Below are 22,635 nucleotides of genomic sequence, written 5' to 3'. Positions count from 1 at the left end.
TTAGCAGCTATAACAGAATATTCTTCCTTCTTGACAAGAAAATTGATTATATCTATTTATTTATTTCTATTTAAAAATTTATCTTCATGCTATGAAAAGCTGGAAGGGAAGCCTGATTCTCTGTTATAAAAGAATTTTAAGGTGTTTATGGGTTCTATTTCCTAAATGTGTTTATCTTTTTCATTTGTTTCTTCTACACTGAATGGAGTCATACTAAGCTCATGAATATGGTTGTTAGAGACAGAATTGTAGAGCAGATAGAGTTAAAGAGTCAATCTGGCATGGTTTTAAAATGTGGCTATATCATTAACTGATCAAATAATCCTTGACAAGTAACCTCATCTTTTTTAAGACTCACTTTGCTCATCTTTAAAATTGGGTCATATCATCTCCATCTCACAGATTACCTTGAGAGCAGAATAGTTCTTAATGGAAATATACATAGAATCACTTGAAAAACATTTCCAAGACATATGTGTCCATCTTCTGTAGGGCAGGCCCCTTGTAGTACAGGTTTCCCCCTCTAGTTAAGTGTTCTAGGAACTCGTCGGCATTAGTGTACCAGCTAGTGTTGTTGTGAGAGGATGCATTTGGCTTCAGTGAATTTTGTTTTGAAGATTCTTTCAATGCATTTGTCTATTTCATGATGGGGGATTTATAGGTGCACCTCCCCACACCATGCTGAGTGTTCAAAAGTTTTTGATGAAAAATGGCATAACCTCTGTTCCCCATCCTCCCTATTCATCCAAACTTGCCCCAAGTGACTTTTCTTGTTTCCCCAGATGGGAAAAGTCCTCAAAGGGAAATATTTTGCCAATGTAGAAAGACAAAAAAATAAAATAAAATAAGAGAAGTACTAAAAGGCATCAAAACCAACAAGTTCAAAAACTGTTATGAGCAGTAGAAAAAGCAATATCAGACAAAGAGTACTTTGAAAGTTACTGAACTTTAAACATGCAAGAATAAATGCGTGAATTTTAAGAAATAAATTATGTTTACTTGGGTCCCTCTCATGTATGTAATATAAAACGGCATAATGGACATTGAAGACTCAGAAAGGGGAGGGTGGGAGGAGAGTAGGGATGACAAATCACCTACTGTGTCAGGTACAATATGCACAGGAGACAGTAGAGAGTACACTTAAAGCCCAGACTTCTTCACCACTCTACAGTGCATCCAGGTAACCAAAAGTCATTTGTACCCCCTAAAGCCATTGAAATAAAAATTTTTAAAAAGACAAAAAAAACCCTAAATATAAATAACAAATTTTAAACTTTACATTAAAATTAAATTTAAAGCAGCAATATTAATTGATCTCACACACACACACACACACACACACACACACACACAACCTTTTTTTCTTAGCTCTGTTCACTGAAAGTCTAAAAGCAAAGCCAACACAGTTGAAATAAGCACACCTATAGCTCAGATCTTGGTTTCTAAATATCATTCCTCATATTAAAGTATTAATGACAATATGATATAATATCTGCAACTTGCTTTCGAGTAGTTCATAATGAAAATACTAATAAAAGGTTCAATCCTTCAACAAGAAATATCCATTCTAAACATATATGCACCCAACATAGAAGCACCAACTTTCATAAAGCAGCTTCTAGGCAAACTTAAAAAAGATACTGCCTCAAAATGAAAATACTTCTATACACAGATATTAGGACATGCATTATGAAATGTTAACAAATTAAAAATGGTTAAAATGTTCATTATATTCTTGTAAACTATATGTAGTGTAATTTGCAAAATAAAAAAAAATTAACTGGGGGAAAAAAGAAAGCTATACAAATGATTTGAAAGCGTACTCCTAAATAAACCATTTAATGAATAGAGGATACTTAAAACTGGTTACTTTTTCTGAATCTTTTTGGAGCCTTCCATATATATCCAATAAAATTTAAAGAGTAAGTAGGAATTCTTACATACATAACTGTAAAGCAAAAGGCATAGAATTAAGAATTTTTAAAAATTCCTAGATTGTTAATGGATTTACCATGCATTCACAATGTCCTATGCATAGTTTCTTCATTTTAGAAATAGAAAAAATGTATCTAGTTTATTTATAGATGGGTTGATGGGATAACCAAGTGAGATGATGGTGAAGCTAGTTCAGAAATTTTAATGTGCTATATAACTAAAAATATTATTTTTGCTAACTTTCTGACCTTTCAATACAGAGGCTATTTTATAAATCATGCATGGCAGTCAAAAGATTTAAGTAGTATATTAATATTCAGTAGGTCTTCAACACTTGGGTTATCCTATCTACTAATATTATAAGCAGTTTCTTAATCTGCTTTAGAAGACAATGTGGAATTGGAGACATCATTAATCCTTTTCTATGTGAAAGTAAGTTTCTCTCTGTGTGTGTACTTGTCCATTACCTTAGGTTATATCCTGCTGACTTGCTTTCTGACTAAAACTTTTTTAAAAATTCACTGTTATTCAGTATACATCTAGGTCAAATTCAGATAAGGACAAAGTTAAGAAGGATTAAGCAGAAATTTTAAAAAACATACACAGTAGTTAAAAAGAAAAATCCTGTCCAATAGATATGAGATAAAGAATGTTTACTTTCCCCTTTTTTCTTAGTAAAAATGTGTTCTTGGTGTGTATGTGTACTTATATGTATTTATATGTTTTGTGTGTGTGTGTGTGTGTGTGTGTGTGTGTTGGTGGGGGAGGGAGACATCTTGGAAGAGCTTCAAAATATGCAATGTGTAATCAACATTTGTATACCTAACCCTGAATTGTACCCCACATCTTTATAGCTTCAAAATATGCAGAGTGTAATCAACGTTTGTATACCTAACCCTGAATTGTACTCCACACCTTTATAAAAATAAAAAACAAACAAACAAACAAAAAAACCCAAAATATGCAGGTGAATATATAGTTTGAATGAATGCCCTCAAACCTCACACTTCCCAGTTTAACTTTATTTGGACAAATTTTCCAAATTTTTCTGTACTTTTAGTACGGTTATTTCCAGAACAAATAAGATTAAAATGCTACCAAATTTGGAGGGGAAAATATCTTAATTGACTGAGAAGTAGTACACCCCAGCTGGAATTATATAGAGCTCTTTATATAGAAACTTTTACTTGTGCCAATCTTCTTCCCAGAGGCCCATTTCATTTCCCTGCTGGTAACACTCAAATCACTTCACAGTTCATTGATACTGCATTGGCAACCTTTTGTTTTCAATCAAAGGAAGATGCTGAAGCAATGCTCAATTGAACTAAGTATACATGACACAGTGTACCTGTGTCCTTGCCACGGAGGACTGAGGGAGGAGGGATAAAGGAAAAGCTGACATCCTGCATCCAATATTCCATTACTTTACCTAGAATTGAATTATGATAAATTATGGTGACAGAAGTCAGACAAATGCTGATGCCATCTTTTCTATTGTTTTACCTCCACATAGCACTCTTAGGAATTGCATCAAGTCTCCAAAACCAATTCTTTGTCACTTAGGGTTGAAAATGAAAGGTCAATGTTCAAATAAGTTTTTAAACAGCTTCCATGAAGATGGAATTGGATGTTTCCTCCTGCACTGCTTTGGAATTACTGGGGGTTTCAATAGGTTTTTGCTGATGGGCACCTTTCTATAAATCTTCCTTAGTGAAAGACTTCTTTAAGTTCACAGGAACTGTATGCTGTGTGGGTGAGTAGTGGGTATCAGGGTTGTGTTTCATTCCTGTCCCCTTGAGATGTCATCATATCCAGGTTGCTTTAAAGCCTGCTACCACCACCACCAGTCTCATGTATTTGCTCAGCCACAACACTCTGCAAGCCACTAAAAGCAACAATCACTACGTCAAATGAGCATCCAACAAACTAAGAAAAAAATACATGTCAAATGGGAAATAAATGGACCAAGTTATAGCCTCTGACTCTCAATCTGGCATGCTCAGGCAGTTTGCATTCTATATGAGGCAATAATGATGATGATGATAATAATAATGTCTATTTACTTGAATTTACCTAGCATTATTAGATAAGCTAGATGTGATAACTTATTTCATCTTTTATCAAAAACATGCTCCTATGTTTTTAAGATAAAATATGAGAAAAGTTACAACTTAATGAAATTTTTTAGGGTTCAACTATTTGAGGTCCACAGGACAAACCCATTTCAAAACATGTTTGATCTTAACACCCCCACCCCATGCCATTTTTTCATTTTTCACCCCATGCCATTGTTTTACCTCCACACAGCACTCTTAGGGATTGCATCAAGTCCCCCAAACCAATTTTTTGTCACTTACAGTTGAAAATAAAAGACTAATGTTCAAATAAGTTTTTAAACAGTTTCCATGAAGATGTTGAAACCAATCACCAATATGATAGTATCAAGAACTGGAGCCTTTGGGAAGTTATCGTAATTACGTCATGAGGGCAGAGCCTCTTATGAACGGGATTGGGGCCTTTATAAAAGTGGCCCAAGGGAACACAGTTGCCCCTGCCAGGAGGTGAGAACATGGCAAGAAGGAGCCATCTATAAACCAGGAAACAGGCCCTCACCAGACATTAAATTTTCTAGCGCCTTGATCTTAGACTTCACAGCCTCGAAAACTATGGGGAATACATTTCTGTTGATTAGAAGAACCAGTTTATGGTATTTTGTGATAGCAGCCTGAAAAGACTAAGACAAAAAGTGATAAAAAATGATCTAGATGAAGGAAGTTTAGAACAGTTTGGTTGAAAACGCTGTATAGAAGACAGAAAACTTAATTAGGACTTTAAAAGAAGAGAACAAATCGATTTAAACAAAAATATTTATAGCAGAGAATACCTAGTTCAAATATGCTGAGAAAAGAGTAGCTGTGATCAGTTTGTGGTCAGTTTATAGGTGCACAAGTGTCCTCTAGACAAGAAAAAGTAGATTAAAAAATCTTACTTAGAGACCCACACTGTATTACCATACTAACAATTCTCAATGAGAAGAAGATGAGGGAAAGGGTTTATAAGAACTAGGGGTGGACCAGGAGATTCTTTTTCTTTTATTTAGAAGGAAATATGGATTAGAAAGTGTTTGAAAAATACTTCTTGGCGGGGCACGGTAGTGGCTCATGCCTATAATCCCAGCATTTTGGGAAACCAAGGCAAGAGGATTACTTGAGTCCAGGAGTTCAGGACCAGCCTGGGCAACATAGCAAGACCTCATCTCTACAAAATATCAAAACACTAGCTAGGTGTGCTGGTGCATGCCTACAGTTTCAGCTACCAAGAAGGTTGAGACAGAAGAATTGCCTGAGCCCAGGGAGTAAAGGCTGCTATAAGCTGTGATTGTGCCACTTCACTTCAGCCTGAGACCCCAACACACAAAAAAAGAAAAAAGAGAGAAGGGAGGGGAGGGTGGAGGGGAGGGGAGGAGAAAACGAAGGAAAGAAAGTACCTCTTCAGTCCAATATGTACAACATGAATCTCATCTTAAAGAAACATCAGACCAGCACAAAAACTCATTACAGTCTACAAAATTATGGGCCTAGAGTTTTCAAAAGTGTCTAGATCATGAAAGTCAAGGGAAGACTGGGGAATGGTTCCAAACCAAAAGATCATAGGACAACTAAATGTAATTTTGTTATGCTAGACCGCATTCTTTTGCCTGAAGGACACCATTGAGACAGTTGGAGAGACATAATTAGGGGCTTTGGGTTGCAGACTAAATGGTAGAGACATACTCATGTTAATTTCCTAATTTTGGTGGATATTTGAGGTTTAAAGGCGAATGTCCCTTTTTATAAAAAATACACACTAATGTATTCCAAAGTGATCCAGGTTCAACTTACTCTCAAATGGATGAGGAAGAAAAAAAAGTATCTGCAACTTTTCTTTAGATTTAAGATTGTTTCCACATTTTAAAAATAGAGAGAGAGAGGAAATAAAAGCATTGCCTTACTGCCAAAAAAAAGAGTACCTCTCCAGTGTACCTTTAGATACAATTAATGTTCAGAAATATAGGAGCCATTTTACAGAAGTACAGTATGATAGCTGCACTCCTTCCCAGTCATGCTAGGAAAGAAATAAAAGCATAATCCCAAACACAAATAACATGGTTCTGTTTTTAATTTTGAAAATGATCTCACCAAAATTATTTTATAAGCCATCATTAATTCCCAGGTTAGTCTAAAAATTCATGCTCTATAAAAGAACAAAGAAAAGGCATAAACAATACAAAAGAAATGTATTTCCACTGCCCATCCCATACCTCAACTCATAGTAATGTGATTTCTACCCCTACTTTGCCATGAAAACTGGCTTTATAAAATTTCTTCTTACCTGCCAAACTCACTGGAAACTTTTTATTCCTCATACCCTAGTTAATCACTTCTTTGCCTCTTGAAAGTATAGAAGATCTTGATTTCAGTGATATCAGTCTCTTTTTGGTTCTCCTATTTCTTTTCCTTTACTGTATGTTCTAGGGTCCAACCATCTACCATTGCTCTTGTCACTCTTGACAAGTAATGAATTCACTCCCAAATTTTAAATTACCACTTATATATTGAATGTCAAGGTACAACTCCAAGCCACACTATATCCTTTTAGGCAATCCTATATGTTTCCAAAGATAGATAATTCTCTTTATATCCCAGAGTCAACTGACCATCTTCCAATTTTGGTCTGTTCTTCTCATACTATTTATCTCTAAACAGGACAGTACTCAGTGCTTGATCCACAGCATAGATATTAACCTGACTCTGCATTTTTCTGCATTTCTCCAATAAAGACTTTTGAGAACATATCTCAATGAACTCCATTATCTTTTATTCATTCTCATGTTTACTTCCTAAGTTTACTTACCATTAGTTTCTTGGATTTATTTCTAAAAGTGTCAATTGGCTTCCCTCTTTTCCCGAAACAATCTTTGCTTCATATAATTTTAGAGTTGTGGGGTACATGTGAGGATTTGCTACATAAGTAGATTTTGTGAAGGTCAGGTTTGGGTTTCTAGTGAGGAGCCTATTAGTCCCACCCTAATCGTGGACATGGTATCCAATGGGTGGCTGTGTACCCCTTATACCTACTTTCTTCCTCCCTCCTTTTGCAGTGCCCAGCATCTGTTGTTCCTGCCTTTTTGCCTGTGCGCCCAATGTTTAGGTGCCCACTTATGAGTGAGAACATGTGGTATTCAGTTTATTGCTTCTGAGATAGTTCACTTAGAGTGATGGTCTCCAGCTGTACCTATGCTGCTATAAAGTATGTGTTCTTTATGGCTGCATAGGATCCCATCATGTACATATACCACATTTTCTTTATCCAGTCCACTTTCGATGAGCTGGTTCCCTAGTTTTGCTACTGTAAATAGTGCTGAAATAAACATACATGTGCACAGTATCTTTTTGGAATAGTGATTTATGTTCCTCTGGGTATATTCCCAGAAGTGAGATTGCTAGGGTGAATGGTAGCTCCATTTTTAGTTATTTGAGAAATCACCATACTGCTTTCTGCACAAGTTTTACTAGCTTACATACCTATCCAAAGTGTAGAAGCAATCCCTTTTCTCCAAAGCCTTACCAACACCTGTTGCTTTTGGCTTTTTAATGGTAATCATACTGATGAGTGTGAGATGGTATCTTACTGTAGTTGGACACGCATTTCTCTTATTAGAGAAGCTGAGCATTATTTCATATGTTTATTGGCTGCCTCGATGTCTTTCTTTGAGAAGTGTCTGTTCATGTCCCTTGCCCACTTTTTAAATGGGGTTATTAGTTTTCTTCCTGCCAATTAAGTTCCTTATTGCTCCTAGATGATAGAAGCATTGTCTGATGCACAGCTTGCAAATACTTTTTCCCATTCTGTGGGTTGTCCCTTTACATTCTTGACGGTTTCATTCACTGTGCAAAAATTTTTTTAGCTTGATAAGGTCCATCTTGATAAAATTGATTCTTCTAGCCCATGAGTGTGAGACATTCTTCCATTGGTCTGGGTCATCTTTGATTTCTTTGACGAGTGTTTTGTAGTTCTCATTGTAAAGATCTTTCACCTCTTTGGTTAGATGAATGCTGAGGTATTGTATTTGTTTGTGACTATTGTGTATGAGTTTGTGTTTTTGATTTGGTTCTCAATCTGCTTGCTGTTGGTGTATAAAAATGCAACTGATTTTTTCACATTAATTTTGTATCCTGAAACTTTACCAAAGTCATTTATCGGTGCGAGCAAGTTTCTGACTCTCTAGAACTTTCTAGGTTTAGAATCATAACATTTGTGAAGAGGAATAATTTAACTTCCTCTTTTCCTATCTGGATACCCCTCATTTCTTTCTCCTGCCTGACAGCTCTGGTTAGGACTTCTAGTACTGTGTAAAAGACCAGAGGTGAGAGTGGGCATCTTTGACTTGTTCTAGTTCTTAGGGGAAATGCTTTCAGCTTCTATCTGTTAAATATGACATTGGTTTCAGGCTTGTCATAGATGGCTCTTATTATTTTGAGGAATGTCCCTATGATGACAAGGTGCTTGGTGCTTTTTATTAAGGATCAATGTTATATTTTATCAAATCCTTTCCCTACATCTATTAATTTGTGTATGCTGAATCAGCCTTGCAACTGGAAATGAGGCCCATCTTGTCATGATAGATAATCCTTGCAATGTACTGTTGGATGCAAGTTGCTAGAATCTTGTTGAGAATTTTTGCATCTATGTCCATCAGGGAAATTGACCTAATGCTTTTTTTCCATTTTGTCATTTTGGGGTACCATCTTTGCCATTTTGGGGTACCTGAATGATACTGGCTTCACAGAATGAGCTAGGGGGAATTCTTTTTTTCTTGGTTGCTTAAAATACTTTCAAAAGGATTGCTATCAGTTTTTCCTTGTATGTCTTACAGAATTTAGCTGAGAAACTGCCTGACCCAGGGCTTTGTTTGATGGGGAGGTTTCTTATTAAAGGGTTGATTTCTTAGATTGTTATTGGTCTATTTAGGGTTCCAAATTTCTTCCTCTTTCAATCCTAGATGGCTACATGATGCCAGGATTCCTCCATTTCTTCTCAATTTTCTAATTCACGTGCATACAGATGTTTGTAATAGTCTCTGATAATCTTTTGTATTTCTTTAGGGTCAATGGTAACCTTGTCTTTTTTGTTTTTAACTGTGTTTATTAGAATTCTCTCTCTCTGTGTGTCTCTATCTACCTATCATCTATTTACCTACCTACCTACCTACCTACCTACCTACCTACCTACCTACCTACTATCTTTTGTTAATCTGGCTAGGGGATCTGTCAATCTTATCTATCTTTTCAAAGAACCAGCTTTTCGTCTCAATTCTATGAATATATGTTTTTGGTTTCAATTTCATTTAGTTTTAAGTTTATTTTGATGATTTCCATTTTTCTATTAATTCTGGGGTTAGATTGTTCTTGTCTTTCCAGCTCCCTTAGATGCAATATTAGACTGTCTACTTGAGATCCCTTTATTTTCTTGATATGTGCCTAAAAAATTGGAACCTTCCTTCTTCCCTCCAATTTCATGGTATCCTAGAGGTTTTGGTATGTTGTGTCTTTGTTTTCATTTGTTTCTGAAAATCTTTTTATTTCTGTCTTGATTTTTGTGCTAACCCAAAAGTTATTCAGAAGCATGCTGTTTAATTCCTATAAACTTGTGCGTTTTGGGGGTACCTGTTGATGATGATATTTATTTTTATTCTGTTACAGTCTGGGAAGATGCTTGGTATGATTTCAACCTTTTGAAATGTGTATATGTCTGATTAATGTCCAAGTATGTGGTCAATCTAGAAGTATGTTCCATGTGTTTATGAGAAGCATGTATACTCTGTGGCTGTTGGGTGAGGTATTCTGTAGATATCTATTAAAGCTGAATTTGAGCAAGATATATCCATGCATCTAACATAGGAGCACCTAGGTTTATAAAATAATTGCTATTAATAACTAAACTGAGAGAGGACATAGATAGTCATATAGCAATAGTCAGAAACTTTAACATCTCACTAACAACCTTAGATAACTGAGAGGAAAAAAATACTAGCAAAGAAATCTGGAACCTTAACACAACACTTGACCATATATTTCCTCCCTTATAGCTGTAGAATCACTGAGAGATCATAGGTTTTGTTTATGGGCACATTTCTATAAATTTTCCTTAGTAAAAGACTCCTTTAAAGTCAATGAACCTCATGCTGTGTGAGTCAATGGATAGTATCAGGGTTGGGAACCACCAACGCTGTGTCCTATCTGGGTTATATGCTTTTTCTCTGCCATCCCCAAAGCACTCAGTGTTTTCTTACAATATATTCCTGAATTTTAACCTTTATTCTTCTGCTTCTTCCACTAAACTGTGACTAGTAGAATAAAAACCATATCTTTTATTTCTGTACTCTCCATGACTAACACGGTGTTTATTACATAATAGGTATTAAAAAATGTTTGTTGTTGAAGTATTCTACACTGTAAATCAACAAACCAGAAAACAACACCTATAAAATAAACACTTTATGAGTCCGTGGTTTAACTTTTTACTTAAAGAAAATTAGTTTAATTAAACATAGATAAGACCATAGAGGGAAAATTTCTATGAAGAATTAAAGGGGGCCAAGCTTGGGAGGCTGAGGCGAGTGGATTGCCTGAGCCTGTGGGTTCGAGACCAGCCAGGGCAACTTGTTGAGACCTCATCTCTATAATAAGTAAAAAATTAGCCAGACATGGTAGTGCGTGCCTGTAGTTCCGGCTACTAGGAAGGTTGAGGCAGAAGGATCGCTGGAGTCCAGCAGTTTGACACTGGAGTGGCTGTGAGTGTGCCCTGGTCCTCCAGCCTGGGTGACGGAGTGAGACTCCAACTCAAAAAAACAAAAAAATTAAAGGATACATTACAGCACTTAGAAAAATAAGAATTGTATAGCATTTTATTGTAAATATAGTTTTCCTGCTAACATGTGTGAGATTAGAAAATGTCACAACAAAATACATTTTTGTGTTGTTTTCTAAAACAACATATAGAGAAAAAAGGAGAAAAAGCACTCAGACAAAAAAGGAGAAAGAAGAGAAGGAGGGGCTGAACATTGAAAATGCATCTCTAGAAAGCTGGGCAAAGTCGGAAAAGGGGGAGAAAGAGGTAGCATAGGGAAGATGTATGTCTGCATATTCCATATGGAGAAGAACCTGCTATACTGGCACAGCAGAGCAGACAAGCCAAAGACAAGGAGAGAGTGAGACACGGATAAAATTCAAAGGTAGGGTCAGTCATGAGCAGTGAGTGGCAAAACATTCCCAGAGAAGCAAGCTGAGGTGGGTGTAGGACAGTGTAGGAATGCTTATTAGCAATGTGCCTTTTGGAAGGGAAAGGGAGGCAGGGAAAGACACAAACTCTCAGTTCTCAGCAGAAATCATCCAGGTAGCAGGGCCACTTCTAGGTCTGAAAGGCCTAGTGGGCCTTTTAAAAACTCTCACTGCACGAGGTCTGCCTAATTTTCAGCTTCAATTTTCTTTCAAAGACATACTGCATATAACCTTGGGTAGATCACACAACTACCTCTGTAACTGCTTATCTATAAAATGATCTCTAGAGATTTACATTATTTATACTAATATTTAATAGTTCTATGAAACTACATAGATTGTACTAAAAGAGATTCTAAATGGCCAAGCAACAACAAAAATTTTATGAGAAGAAGATACCGGGGAACAATAAAATAATAATGATTATTCCAAAGAAAGGAATCATAATGGGGTAATAAATAGTGAGAAGATTTCAATGTTGTCTAAAGTTGAGAACTCCCTGTCCCCCACTCCAAATTACTCTGAGAGTTGCTTTTCTGATGTTATCACTGATGAGGTTGTGCTGGACATGTGTATAAAGGGTAGACAGACACAAACTCTCAGTTCTCAGCAGAAATCATCATGCATGCCAAATTTACATCATGAATATTCAGCTGATTGCTATCAAACTATCAGCATATTTTAGCATATTCATTAGCAGTATTACAAATATATAATGTAACATGCTGGGACTTTATACAGTAAATAACTGATCTAGTGAGAGGAAGAAAAAAATCAAGCAGCTGTAAAGCATGACAAAAATCATGAGGAGGAAATATTTACAACATATTTAGAAGTTTGTTCTAGTGAGATAAAAACTGACAGAAGTCTGCTCCATGCCACCATTCTCCTACATCAGACACTGGAATCCAGAATAGTAATCATTGAGCAGGGTTTAGGATAATGTAAAAGGCATGCCTTATTAACTCTTGGACATCTCATTTCTTGGTCATAAATCCTATTAACTTGTATTACAAACTGCCATAAAACTTGGAGATAAAAGATAATTTATGTTCAGTATACAGAAGCTAATGTTTCTGTACTCCTAAGAAGCACGGGACCAGAAAATGAGAAAGTATGTATGTGAAACCTGAAGCCAGCAATGCTCTGCATAGGCAGCATGACAAACATGGCTCTGAGTGCCTGACTCTTCAGTGGGAAGGTGGCCTGACTTATCACTGACCTCAGCGATGCTTCATGTCTGAAATGTCTCTTATTTATTTTATAACATCCCCTGTTTATATAAGGTGATGATGTCTTAATAAGGACACATTTTTAAAAGTAAAATAGTTATATTAATTTTTTTAAGGGAGGAGCTATTATGCAACCTATTTTGAATTTTCTATTTTACAATGGGAGACTGAATATTTCTACAAAGTAAATGCTACATATTGAGGTTTTTATTCATACTGACATCCTAACCCATGCATGGGAAGTAAAATATGCCAGAATATAATATTTTTCAAAAATTATATGCTAAAAATCAATAAGCTAAAAAATTGCATCTTCCCATTTTCAGATAAATTGAAACAACCTCACTGTAACCTTGTTTTATTTGTTTTTGTTGTGTTTATTTGTTTGTAGTGACAAGGTTCACTATGTTGCCTAGGCTGATCTTGAACTCCTGGGCTCAAGCAATTCTTCCGGCTTCCCAAAGTGCTAGGATTACAGGCATGAGCCACTGACAGTCCTTGTTTTAAAATCAATCAAATTTATAATTGACAAAAAATAAATCACAGAAAGGGAACTGAAAGAGAATGTAGACTTTAGACTGGCACAAACTAAACACCCTAAGGGAATTGCTACTAGACATACATGTCAGTCCCAAATGACTTAAATAATTCGGACAAATGGAAGATGGTTACTTATTAATAAAAGTAACTCAAGAGAGTCACTCATATACACTCTCTCAAAGAAACACAGAACATCACAGAAATACAGAAATGATCTGAAGATAGGAGTTTTAAAAAAGATCAAGAGACCCACATTTTAATTCCAGGGTCTAGGACTATCCTAGCCAATGAACATTAATATAGCAGACACACCACTAGTTCTCTTATCAAGCTATATATATCACTAAAACATTTATCAGCCAAATAAACAGTTCCCATAGGATGTCTTATTCCTCTTACTATTATCTTTTACTTCAGGTGATCTATAATTGTAAAATATAATGATCATTTAACTATGATATTGAAATTCACCACTTTTAACGTACTTTAGCAAAGCTCAATTATAAATTATCTAATTAGCTTATTTTATTAAAATTGTTATATGCAGTCTTTTTATAATTTAGAAAATGTACGAAATATATATTTTTAATTTGGGTGTACAGAAACAAGTTGGGGGTATACTCTTAAACTACATCTAAGATTTGTCTTATTTGAAAATGATATCATAAAAATAAATATAAATTTATATAGATACATGCAAACACCAACTAGCCCTCTGCCATACATTGCTTATAGATAATTACCAGGCTACTGACTGTGATCTGTTTTAGGGTTTATCATTTGTATTTTAGTCTATTAACCTCGTGAAAGAAGAAATGTAGTACAGTAGAAAAAATGTTGATTAAAACATTTCCCTATGTAACTATATTATATGTCCCGCATTTATCACAGTATGGTTATGAGGCTCAGATGAAGTGCTTCTTGTAAAAGTATTAAAACTATTTTCCTCCTCAACAGCTACGTGTTAACTTCAATTTAAAAAATAAATTTTAAAAATGACAAAAAATATGACACTGAAGCATGCCAGACTGATTTTCTTGAGCCTACTTCTAAGAATATTTTTAAATAATTTCAGTTTAAATTTCTGCCCATTGTGACTATAAGTCCTAAAAATAATGAACAGTATGCTGTAGACATCCATTCTGAGTCCCTTCCCCTAAATATGCGTACTACCTAATGTGTATGCATCCTCTAGTGCATGTACAACATATGACACATGGTTATATGAAAAAAACATCTGACAGAGTCCAGTGGTGCAAGTTTCATTTCAAGCATGCAGAATGTTTCTGTGCAATACTTTCAGTGCAGCTTTTAACTGATTTTTAGTATCATTCATGTGTTATAAGTGTACAATCGAAACTTCTTAAAAATATGGTAAATCATAAGATATCTATTCACATTTTAAACCTCAAACATACTCATTTTGGTTTGTGCATCTGTACTACTAATTATCTTACTATCATCTTGCTAAAAGTGGTAGAAAAACAAAACACTGGGATGTGTCTCCAGAAAGGTCTCCCTAGATCAAAGTGGCAAAGAGGAACAAGGGTCACACTGCTGACAATACAGGTGGCCGCCACCATCACTCTTCTAAGGGACAGAGGGTGTGACCTTGCACAAGCTTTTTGCCCCACACTATGTAATAATTACGTCTTTATAAAAAAGTTTCAAGTTGTTTCAATAACAGAAAATTGAAATCACCACAGAGAGAATCTATCGGGCATTGTGTCTGGGGCTATAGACTCTGTGGGGATTCTGCTTTAACAACTCACGAAAGTTTAACACATTGTATGTTACTTTCCTATACATGATACAAGGTCATGGTTCTAGAATTTCTTCCAAGACTTTAGTTTCTAGAAGTTTGTGAGAGACAGTGCTCTGTGTTACATCATGTTTGCTCAAGGGCCCACACGCTTCATTTTCTAGGCTGCCTTGCAGTTGGGCTGGGGCAGCATCCCTGCGTTCCCGCCAAAGGTGACACAGGCCATGTCCAGTCCTGGCCTTTAAAAATATGTGGTATCACTTCCTAGCAATATTTTTCCCTGCTGCAGCACATGTGTGTTCTATGTGGCTTAGATATAAAATGGGTAATGCTACCCAAACCACATCAGATTTTCCATTATGGAGGGAAAAAAAGCTTAAAATAATCTCAAGTAAGCCTTTCAGACTTGGGGCTAATTATTATTGCTACATAGACCAAGTAGGACCTGACTTACTGGGGAAGTATAGTAGATTAGTACATGGACTACTTGAAAACAATAAAAGTACTAGAAAAAAATTGAGCATCTTTTAAAATATGCAAAATATCTGTTTTTAAACAAATCAATTTCTCAAAAGATTTGATAAAAAAAGAGGACCAAAGCTAACTTTCTCATCTAGAGTGTTTACAAAATTAGAAGAACTTGGGCTTCAGTTTTTAAGGCCTCCAACTATGCAAGGTCATCAGAAGACAAATCATAAGGTCTGCCAAAGGTAGAAATCTAAAAGAAGACTGTACCGTATATGAGGAGAGATCCAAAAAAACCCCGGAATTATTTAATTTAAAAACTGTGTATTTGATCTTTTATGTTTAAACTTAAATCACCTTCAAAGTGCTCTCTGTTGATTCACTTATCGAGAAGCTTTTTCCACTGCTTAAAAGTTTTTGAACTTGTCCATTTTGATGCCTTTTAGTGCTTCTTTGTTTTTTTGTTTAACTTCTTGGACACTGGCAAAACATTTCCTTTCGAGGACTTTCTTCACCAAGGAAACAAACACACAAAAAAATTGCTTAGGGCAAGATGAGGTGAATAGGGAGTGTGGAGCACAGGGGTCATGCCATTTTGATTCAAAAGGCACCATGACAGGTGCCTTATCGTGGCGGAAGAACCAGTTACTTGTTTACCACAATTTGGGACATTTCTTTCAAATCATGACGAAACATTCTCAGGATTTCCAGAGAAAAACGTTGGCTGACTGTTTGATCCGGAGAACCAAATTCCAAATGTACTATAAAAGGCCGGCCCTCCAAAAGACAATTCAAGTTTTTTCGTAAAGCAGAGATCCCAAATAGCAAGATGAATATGAATAACATTCCCGTTGGACTGCTAGGAAAACTACTCAACCAAACCTACGCTCTCCATATCTGAATAGGGGAAAAAAAGTCTCCCTGAGCATTTGTGACCAGACATCAAATTCCCATACACTGCCAGCATGGTCCAAAATGTCATTAGCTATTAATGCTCCCACAGAACTGAGCTAGAAGTCCACTCAGGATCCTGGCAAAAGCAAATGTAAATCCTCCTTGGAATTACTTTTTTATTTATTTATTTTTTTACAGTTGGAATCTCGTTCCATGGCCCAGGCTGGAGTGCAGTGGCACGAAAGCTCACGGCCACCCCAGCGTCAACCTGCTAGGCTCCAGTGATCCTTCTGCCTTAGCCTTCCAAGTAGCCAGAACTACAGGTGCCTGAGTTACCACACCCGGCTAACTTTTTATTATTTGTTTATTGTAGAGACGAGGTCTCGCCAAGTTGCCTGGGCTGGTCTCGAACCCGTGGGCTCAGGCAATCCACTCGCCTCAGCCTCCCAAAGTGCTGGGATTACTTTTAACTCACACCTCAACTTCCACAGATAAATTCTCTGAAAATCACAAAACACAGAAGACATTGAGGTTACAAAAATATAAAGGGAAAAGTGAACATAAAAGACAGTTGAGCTACATTAGAATTATTCTAGAATATAAAGTATGTGTGATAAATGTGTTTAAAGAAAGACCCTTGAAAATGTGAGTGAAGGGCAAGCATATAAGAAGAATGGTAGCAGGAATTTAAAACTCAGTGGGTGGGTTTAACACAGAAAAGACATAGTTTAAGTGAGAGAATGAAGTTGAATGCAGAGGTGATAAAGAATTTCAGAATGCAGCCTACAGAGAGGAAGGCACAGAACATACGAAAGAGAAGTTTTGAGATACATATGATACAAATAGAGGATCCTAAATACATTTAATTAGAGGTGCAGAAGGAGAGAGAAAGAATAGGGCAGTATTTGAAAACATAATTCTTGAGTGTTTTCCAGGACTGATAACAGACATGTCATTACCATTCTAATTATATCATTTCTAATGACATCATCATTAGAAATTTATTCTGAGGCAGTGAAATTAATAATCATGTAACTTATGAATAGCTAAAGCTAAAGAGTTTCTTTTAAATACTTAACAAAATTAAAGCCAGTTTCCAGTTATAATGGCAATCTATAGATGGAGGAAATCCAATGACTCTCAAGCTGAATGCATTTGAAAGTCCAGAATTACACCAATTGTATTAGGAAGGATGCAAAACACCAAAAACAGTGAGAAGATCTAAAAGGCATAAGTCATGTTTTACATGTGGCTTTTTCTATCAGTTAACCTTCCATTTATACTTTTTAAAAATTACTGCACTCCATCTTTAACTAGAATATATGCAAAACACCAAAAACAGTGAGAAGATCTAAAAAGCATGTCACGTTTTACATGTGGCTTTTTCTATCGGTTAATCTTCCATTTATACTTTTTAAAAATTATTGCACTCCATCTTTAACTAGAATATATACATAGAGACTTGTTACAATTGACTACTTTAGCTATCCATATCATCGATTCAATACAATAAAGCTCAATGATTCACAACAGTAGAAAGTTTCAAGCTTGGGGGGGCACACCTCATCAACAAGGGTACCTACATAATGAACATCTGTATACCTAACCCTGAATTGTACCCCCCATTTTTAAAATTAAAAATAAAAAAAGAAAGTTTCAAGCTTAAGAAATTGTTGGGAAACTATGGGAACTTAATAAACATATAATTGCATGCCCCTGCCCAAATTATTTATTCTTTCATTGGTTTTAGGTACTAATCCTTTAACACTGCATTATGATTACATTTTTATAAATGTCTCCTTCACTGGACATGAACTAGACAGTAAAGATTATATGTAGGCTGGGCACAGTGGCTCACACCTATGACCCCAGCACTTTGAGACGCCAAGGTGAGAGGATTGTCTGAAACCACAGGTTTGAGACCAGCCTGGGCAACTTGGCAAGACCTCATCTCTACAATAAATCAAAAAATAAGCCGGGCATGGTGGCATGTGCCTGTAGTTCCAGCTACTCGGAAGGCTGAGGCGAAAGGATTGGAAACATGCCACTGCCCTCCAGCCTGGGTGGTGACAGAGTGAGATTCCATCTCTCTCTCTCTCTCTCTCTCTCTCTCTCTCTCTCTCTCTCTCTCATGGAGTTTGAAATCTGAATTTTTCTGCTCCCCTTCCACATATTTCCAGGGAACAACAAGGGTGAGAAATGCACAGAGCCAGGGAAAAAGAAAATCCAACACCAAGCATGCATCAAACCTGCTATATTAACCAAACAACAATTTTTAGTAATGACATGATTCAGATGGTGGAAAGAAGATGAGGTAGAAGCAAAATTATAATATATTACAATAAGAGGAAGGAAAAAAGAAAGAACAAAAACTGCCTATGGTCCTTTAAAAATTATTACCAAATGATTCTTTTCAACTTAAATCCACTGATTAATCTCATAAAATGTGTTTATTTAATAGGAATTCTATTTTGTGCACTACACTGATAGAAAATTATCTTGAAGTTTATTATTAGAAATGAATGACATCATTATTAGAAATTTATTCTGAGGTAGTAAAATTAATAATTGCACAGCTTATAAATAGTAAAAGCTAAAGATTTTCTCTTAAATACTCAACAAAATCAATTATAATGACAACACTAAAACCATATAGGAATTTCATTAGAAATATTTGCCACCAGGCACAGTGACACACGCCTGTAATTCCAGCACTTTGGGAGGCCTAGGCAAGAGGATTGCCTGAATCCAAGGGTTCAAGACCAGCCTGGGCAACTTAGTAAGACCTTGTCTCTACAATAAATAAAATAACTTAGCTGGATGTAGCTGCATGTGCCTGTAATTCCAGGTACTTGGAAGGCTGAGGCAGAAGGATCACCAGAGTCAAGCATGTAGAGGCTGTGGTAGCTGTGAGTGTGCCACTGTACTCCAACCTGGGCAACAGAGTGAGGCTGCCAATCAAAAAAAAAAAAAGAAAAAGAAAAATGTTTGCCAAGTCTTCTGTTTTTCCTAGTTGCGGTTTTTCTTTTTCTTTTTTTGAGTCAGAGTCTCACTCTGTCATCTAGAGTGCAGTGGCACGCTCATGGCCACCGCAACCTTGACCTGCTGGACTCAGGCAATCCTTCTGCTTCAGCCTTCCAAGTAGCTGGAACCACAGGCATACGCCACCACACCTGGTTAATTTTTTGATTTATTGCAGAGAAGAAGTCTTGCCAAGTTGCCCAGGCTGGTCTCAAACCCCTGGACTCAGGTAATCCTCTCGCCTCTGTCTCCCAAAGTGCTGGGATTACAGGCGTGAGCCACTGCACCTGACAGGTTACGGTTATTCTCAAGTGTCATTCACATTTAGCAGCTCAAAATACAAAATGGCTATATGTAATTCTTAGTCAATTTAATTAAAAGTTACATTTTTTTTTCTTCTGGACACTAAAATGAAAACTTGGAGGCTTCTCCACATTTTTGCTGGTCAGTGACCTGGTGGTACTAACGTAAGCCACGGTAAGCAAACATGGTCAACTCCACTCCTAGTCAGACACAAACGGGGTCAATGTTTTCTCCTAGTATACTCAAAGTGTTATAAAGAAAAGTGCTCACATTTTCTTTATTTTTCACACTTACCGGCTGAAGCAAGTAAATGAGAGATTCTTCTTGGATGATAATAATTGGCAAAGGAGTGATGTGTGTCGCTTGGAACAGAGTATGTACAGATGCCATAATCTGGTCAAAACGCCCAGCAAGGCCTCCCAGTGTCACAATCACATCAACCTAAGATAAGCAGATAAAACTGGGTATCACGTATTTCAAGAATTTAAAATAATTATTAGTATCAAATACCTGAATAGAGTTTTCAGTACTATATTGTATTTGATAAGCAATAAAGAAAACAGACATCATTTCTATTCTTCAGTTAAGGAAATTAAGTACCTTTTTCAAAGGCATATGATTGGCAAGTGGCAAAGTCAGGTATGAAGACCAACTCTTTTCAGTACATATGCTCAGTTTTTCCCACCTGCCTAACCACCTCGAAGACTAGCCAACCTTCCCTTTAAAACTCAGTTTATGTGTTCTTTTCATTAATAGAAACTCTTTCATTTCTAAAGGAATAATAAATGGTACCAGATTCATAAAGCCAAAGGTTGTGTTTCTCTTGTTAAATGTTATAGCCCTGATACTTTGAATATGCTTTGCATACAAGATGCTCAAGAATTTGAAGAATGAGTAAATGAAGACATTGCAGGAAAAGACTCATTAGCTTAAGAACAGAAAAAGATCAGGCAATGAAGAAATTGATTAATTGCCATACTGAGAGAATGGGGTTCCATAAAAAGCACTAAAAGTCAATTACTAAAATTACCAAAAAGTTTAAAGTGAGTTTACTCTTTCTGACCTTATCAGAATATAGGGAGAATGGGGATTTTTACTCTGATAGCATGCTTCATGTGAAACCTAAAATAGTTTAAGACAGACAAATGACACATCTTATAGGACCTATTATTTTCTTTGGGATGCTTCTAGAACCCCAAAAGTAAGGTTTGGGGCCCAGAAAGACCATGCACCTGAGGAAGCATGTATTACTCTGAAAACATAGCCAAAGTCAGGATCATCTGTTAATCTTCAAAGGAGATTAACATGTAAGCAATTAGACTTAGACCTATTAAAGACATGGCTTCTGTTTGAGATCTCAAGTTAGGTAAATGATTTCTATTAGTGTTTAGGAGGGCTTATTAAGAAGCCCAGTCCAGACAAGTTGGGAAAGATTCAGAGATTATATATGACTTCAGGAAAACTGAAGAGAATTTGCTGAAGAGAAATACAACAAAAGAAACTGTATATGAAGTAAGTTCTAAGGTGCCTTTAAAAAGCTCATGGCATATACCTATCCATATACTCCTCAATTCATATGAGAAGCAAGGCCTGATAAAAGTTTTATTCACTATACAGATTTCAAAATTCCTTTTTCAGGTTCTCAATTTTTCATTACTATACTCTAAAAGCCTTAAGGGATCCCATAACCTTTTAGATTGAAATTTAATCCTCATCTTCTACAATGGGATATCATGATGAATAAACAATATCTGTAAATCAATCATTGAATTTTTCAGAAGAATGTAGCAGCAAGATTACTTCTTTCTCATCACTATTCAGTTTCCCTACAGGAAGTATTTAGCAAGATTGATTAAAAACATTAGAAGATCAATGCAAGCTGCAAATGAGGAGGGGAAGGAATTGACTGTAGACCATTTCTGCAGTTCTCTAGTTCTAGCAGCTAATATCAGATGTTCTAGGACATTTGATATTCAGATATAAGAGAAAGAGAGCATATACTACCTGTATATTTACATAAGCTTTGCAAAGTTGGATTTTGATTTTAAGACAATAATGACACTGAGACAGGGTGTTCAATGTAAACTAGATCATTTATGGGATGCAAGGACACCTTTTCTATGTGAATCCAAAGCCATGTACATTTATTTCTAACATCACCCAGACATACTTTGTTATAACTGTTATAACTGTTGACATACTCAGGGATCTCTCCTTTGATAGAAGGCCTATGAATCACAGTCACTAGAATTGTATTTGCAATAGAGTAGATAACAGGTATTTACTGAATTCTTCTAAGCATATAAAATTTCAGAAAAAACTGAATAAACAACCAGAGAGACAAAAAGGTAATTTTTAGGGTGCGTTAATACCATGAAAGTCCCACAAAATAATACCTCCCTAATTGGAAAGGATTCCATCACTTAGTAGCTTTTGAAAAAAAAGTTAACATGTCACATTTATTGCCTCACATATGTTTGATTAATTTATAAGTTTCACTTATAAGCTGATGACAAATAAGAAAACCAATTTATTGATCATTTATAAGTGCTAGAAAATATTCTAAACACTTAGAATTAAAATGAAAACCAAAAAAATTTCCTGCCTCATGGAGTTGGTATTCAAGTGGAGGATAATATACACTTGATAAATACTAAAAAATAAGTATATTCATGAGAATGTGGAAAAAACATGGTGAATGCTAAAGAAGAATAATAGAGGAGAGAAAGGGAGATGAGAATGCTGGTGGGGAGGTTGCTTCAACTTTAAATAAGATAGTTAGAATATACTACTTGAAAAAGTAATAGAATAGCAACAAAGACTCAAAAGACATTGAGTAGTTGGCCACATATATAGATACCAGGGTCAGAATGAGAGAGGTGATACTTTAGAGAAACAGACTATATAGGTAAACTGTAAGTTATACAGCCCCAGACAATGTCAATGAGCTTCAGCAGGTTAGTTGCTCAAAGAAAATAAGAAACTACTAAAAGAAGTAGAAAAAATTGGAGTATAATGTGAGTGGTAAATTGTGTATAGAGCTTTGTTAAGTTATTGCCAAGTAATTGACTTTTATTAGCATTAAGTAAGAAGCCATTTTGAGCAGAGGAGTGATATGACCTATATATTTTTTTAAAATCACTATTCTGAGTGTGTTGAGAAT

General features: G+C 35.9%; 1 protein-coding gene across 1 annotated transcript in view; it reads right to left on the bottom strand.

The window, feature by feature from the left end:
* Positions 1 to 22,635, bottom strand: part of TPK1 (thiamin pyrophosphokinase 1) — a 180,596-nt gene that overhangs the window by 134,791 nt on the left and 23,170 nt on the right. The window contains exon 2 of the mRNA XM_008071725.2: positions 19,767 to 19,913. Within this exon, the coding sequence (XP_008069916.2) occupies positions 19,767 to 19,913 (147 nt within the window). The remainder of the gene's footprint in view (positions 1 to 19,766; positions 19,914 to 22,635) is intronic.

The sequence above is a fragment of the Carlito syrichta genome, unplaced genomic scaffold (assembly GCF_000164805.1).
Source record: "Carlito syrichta isolate Samal-C Ts95f unplaced genomic scaffold, Tarsius_syrichta-2.0.1 Scaffold314683, whole genome shotgun sequence".
In the NCBI taxonomy this organism is placed as follows: domain Eukaryota; kingdom Metazoa; phylum Chordata; class Mammalia; order Primates; family Tarsiidae; genus Carlito; species Carlito syrichta.
Note: the sequence above shows the minus strand (reverse complement) of the source record. Positions and strands in the feature narration are given on the sequence as shown.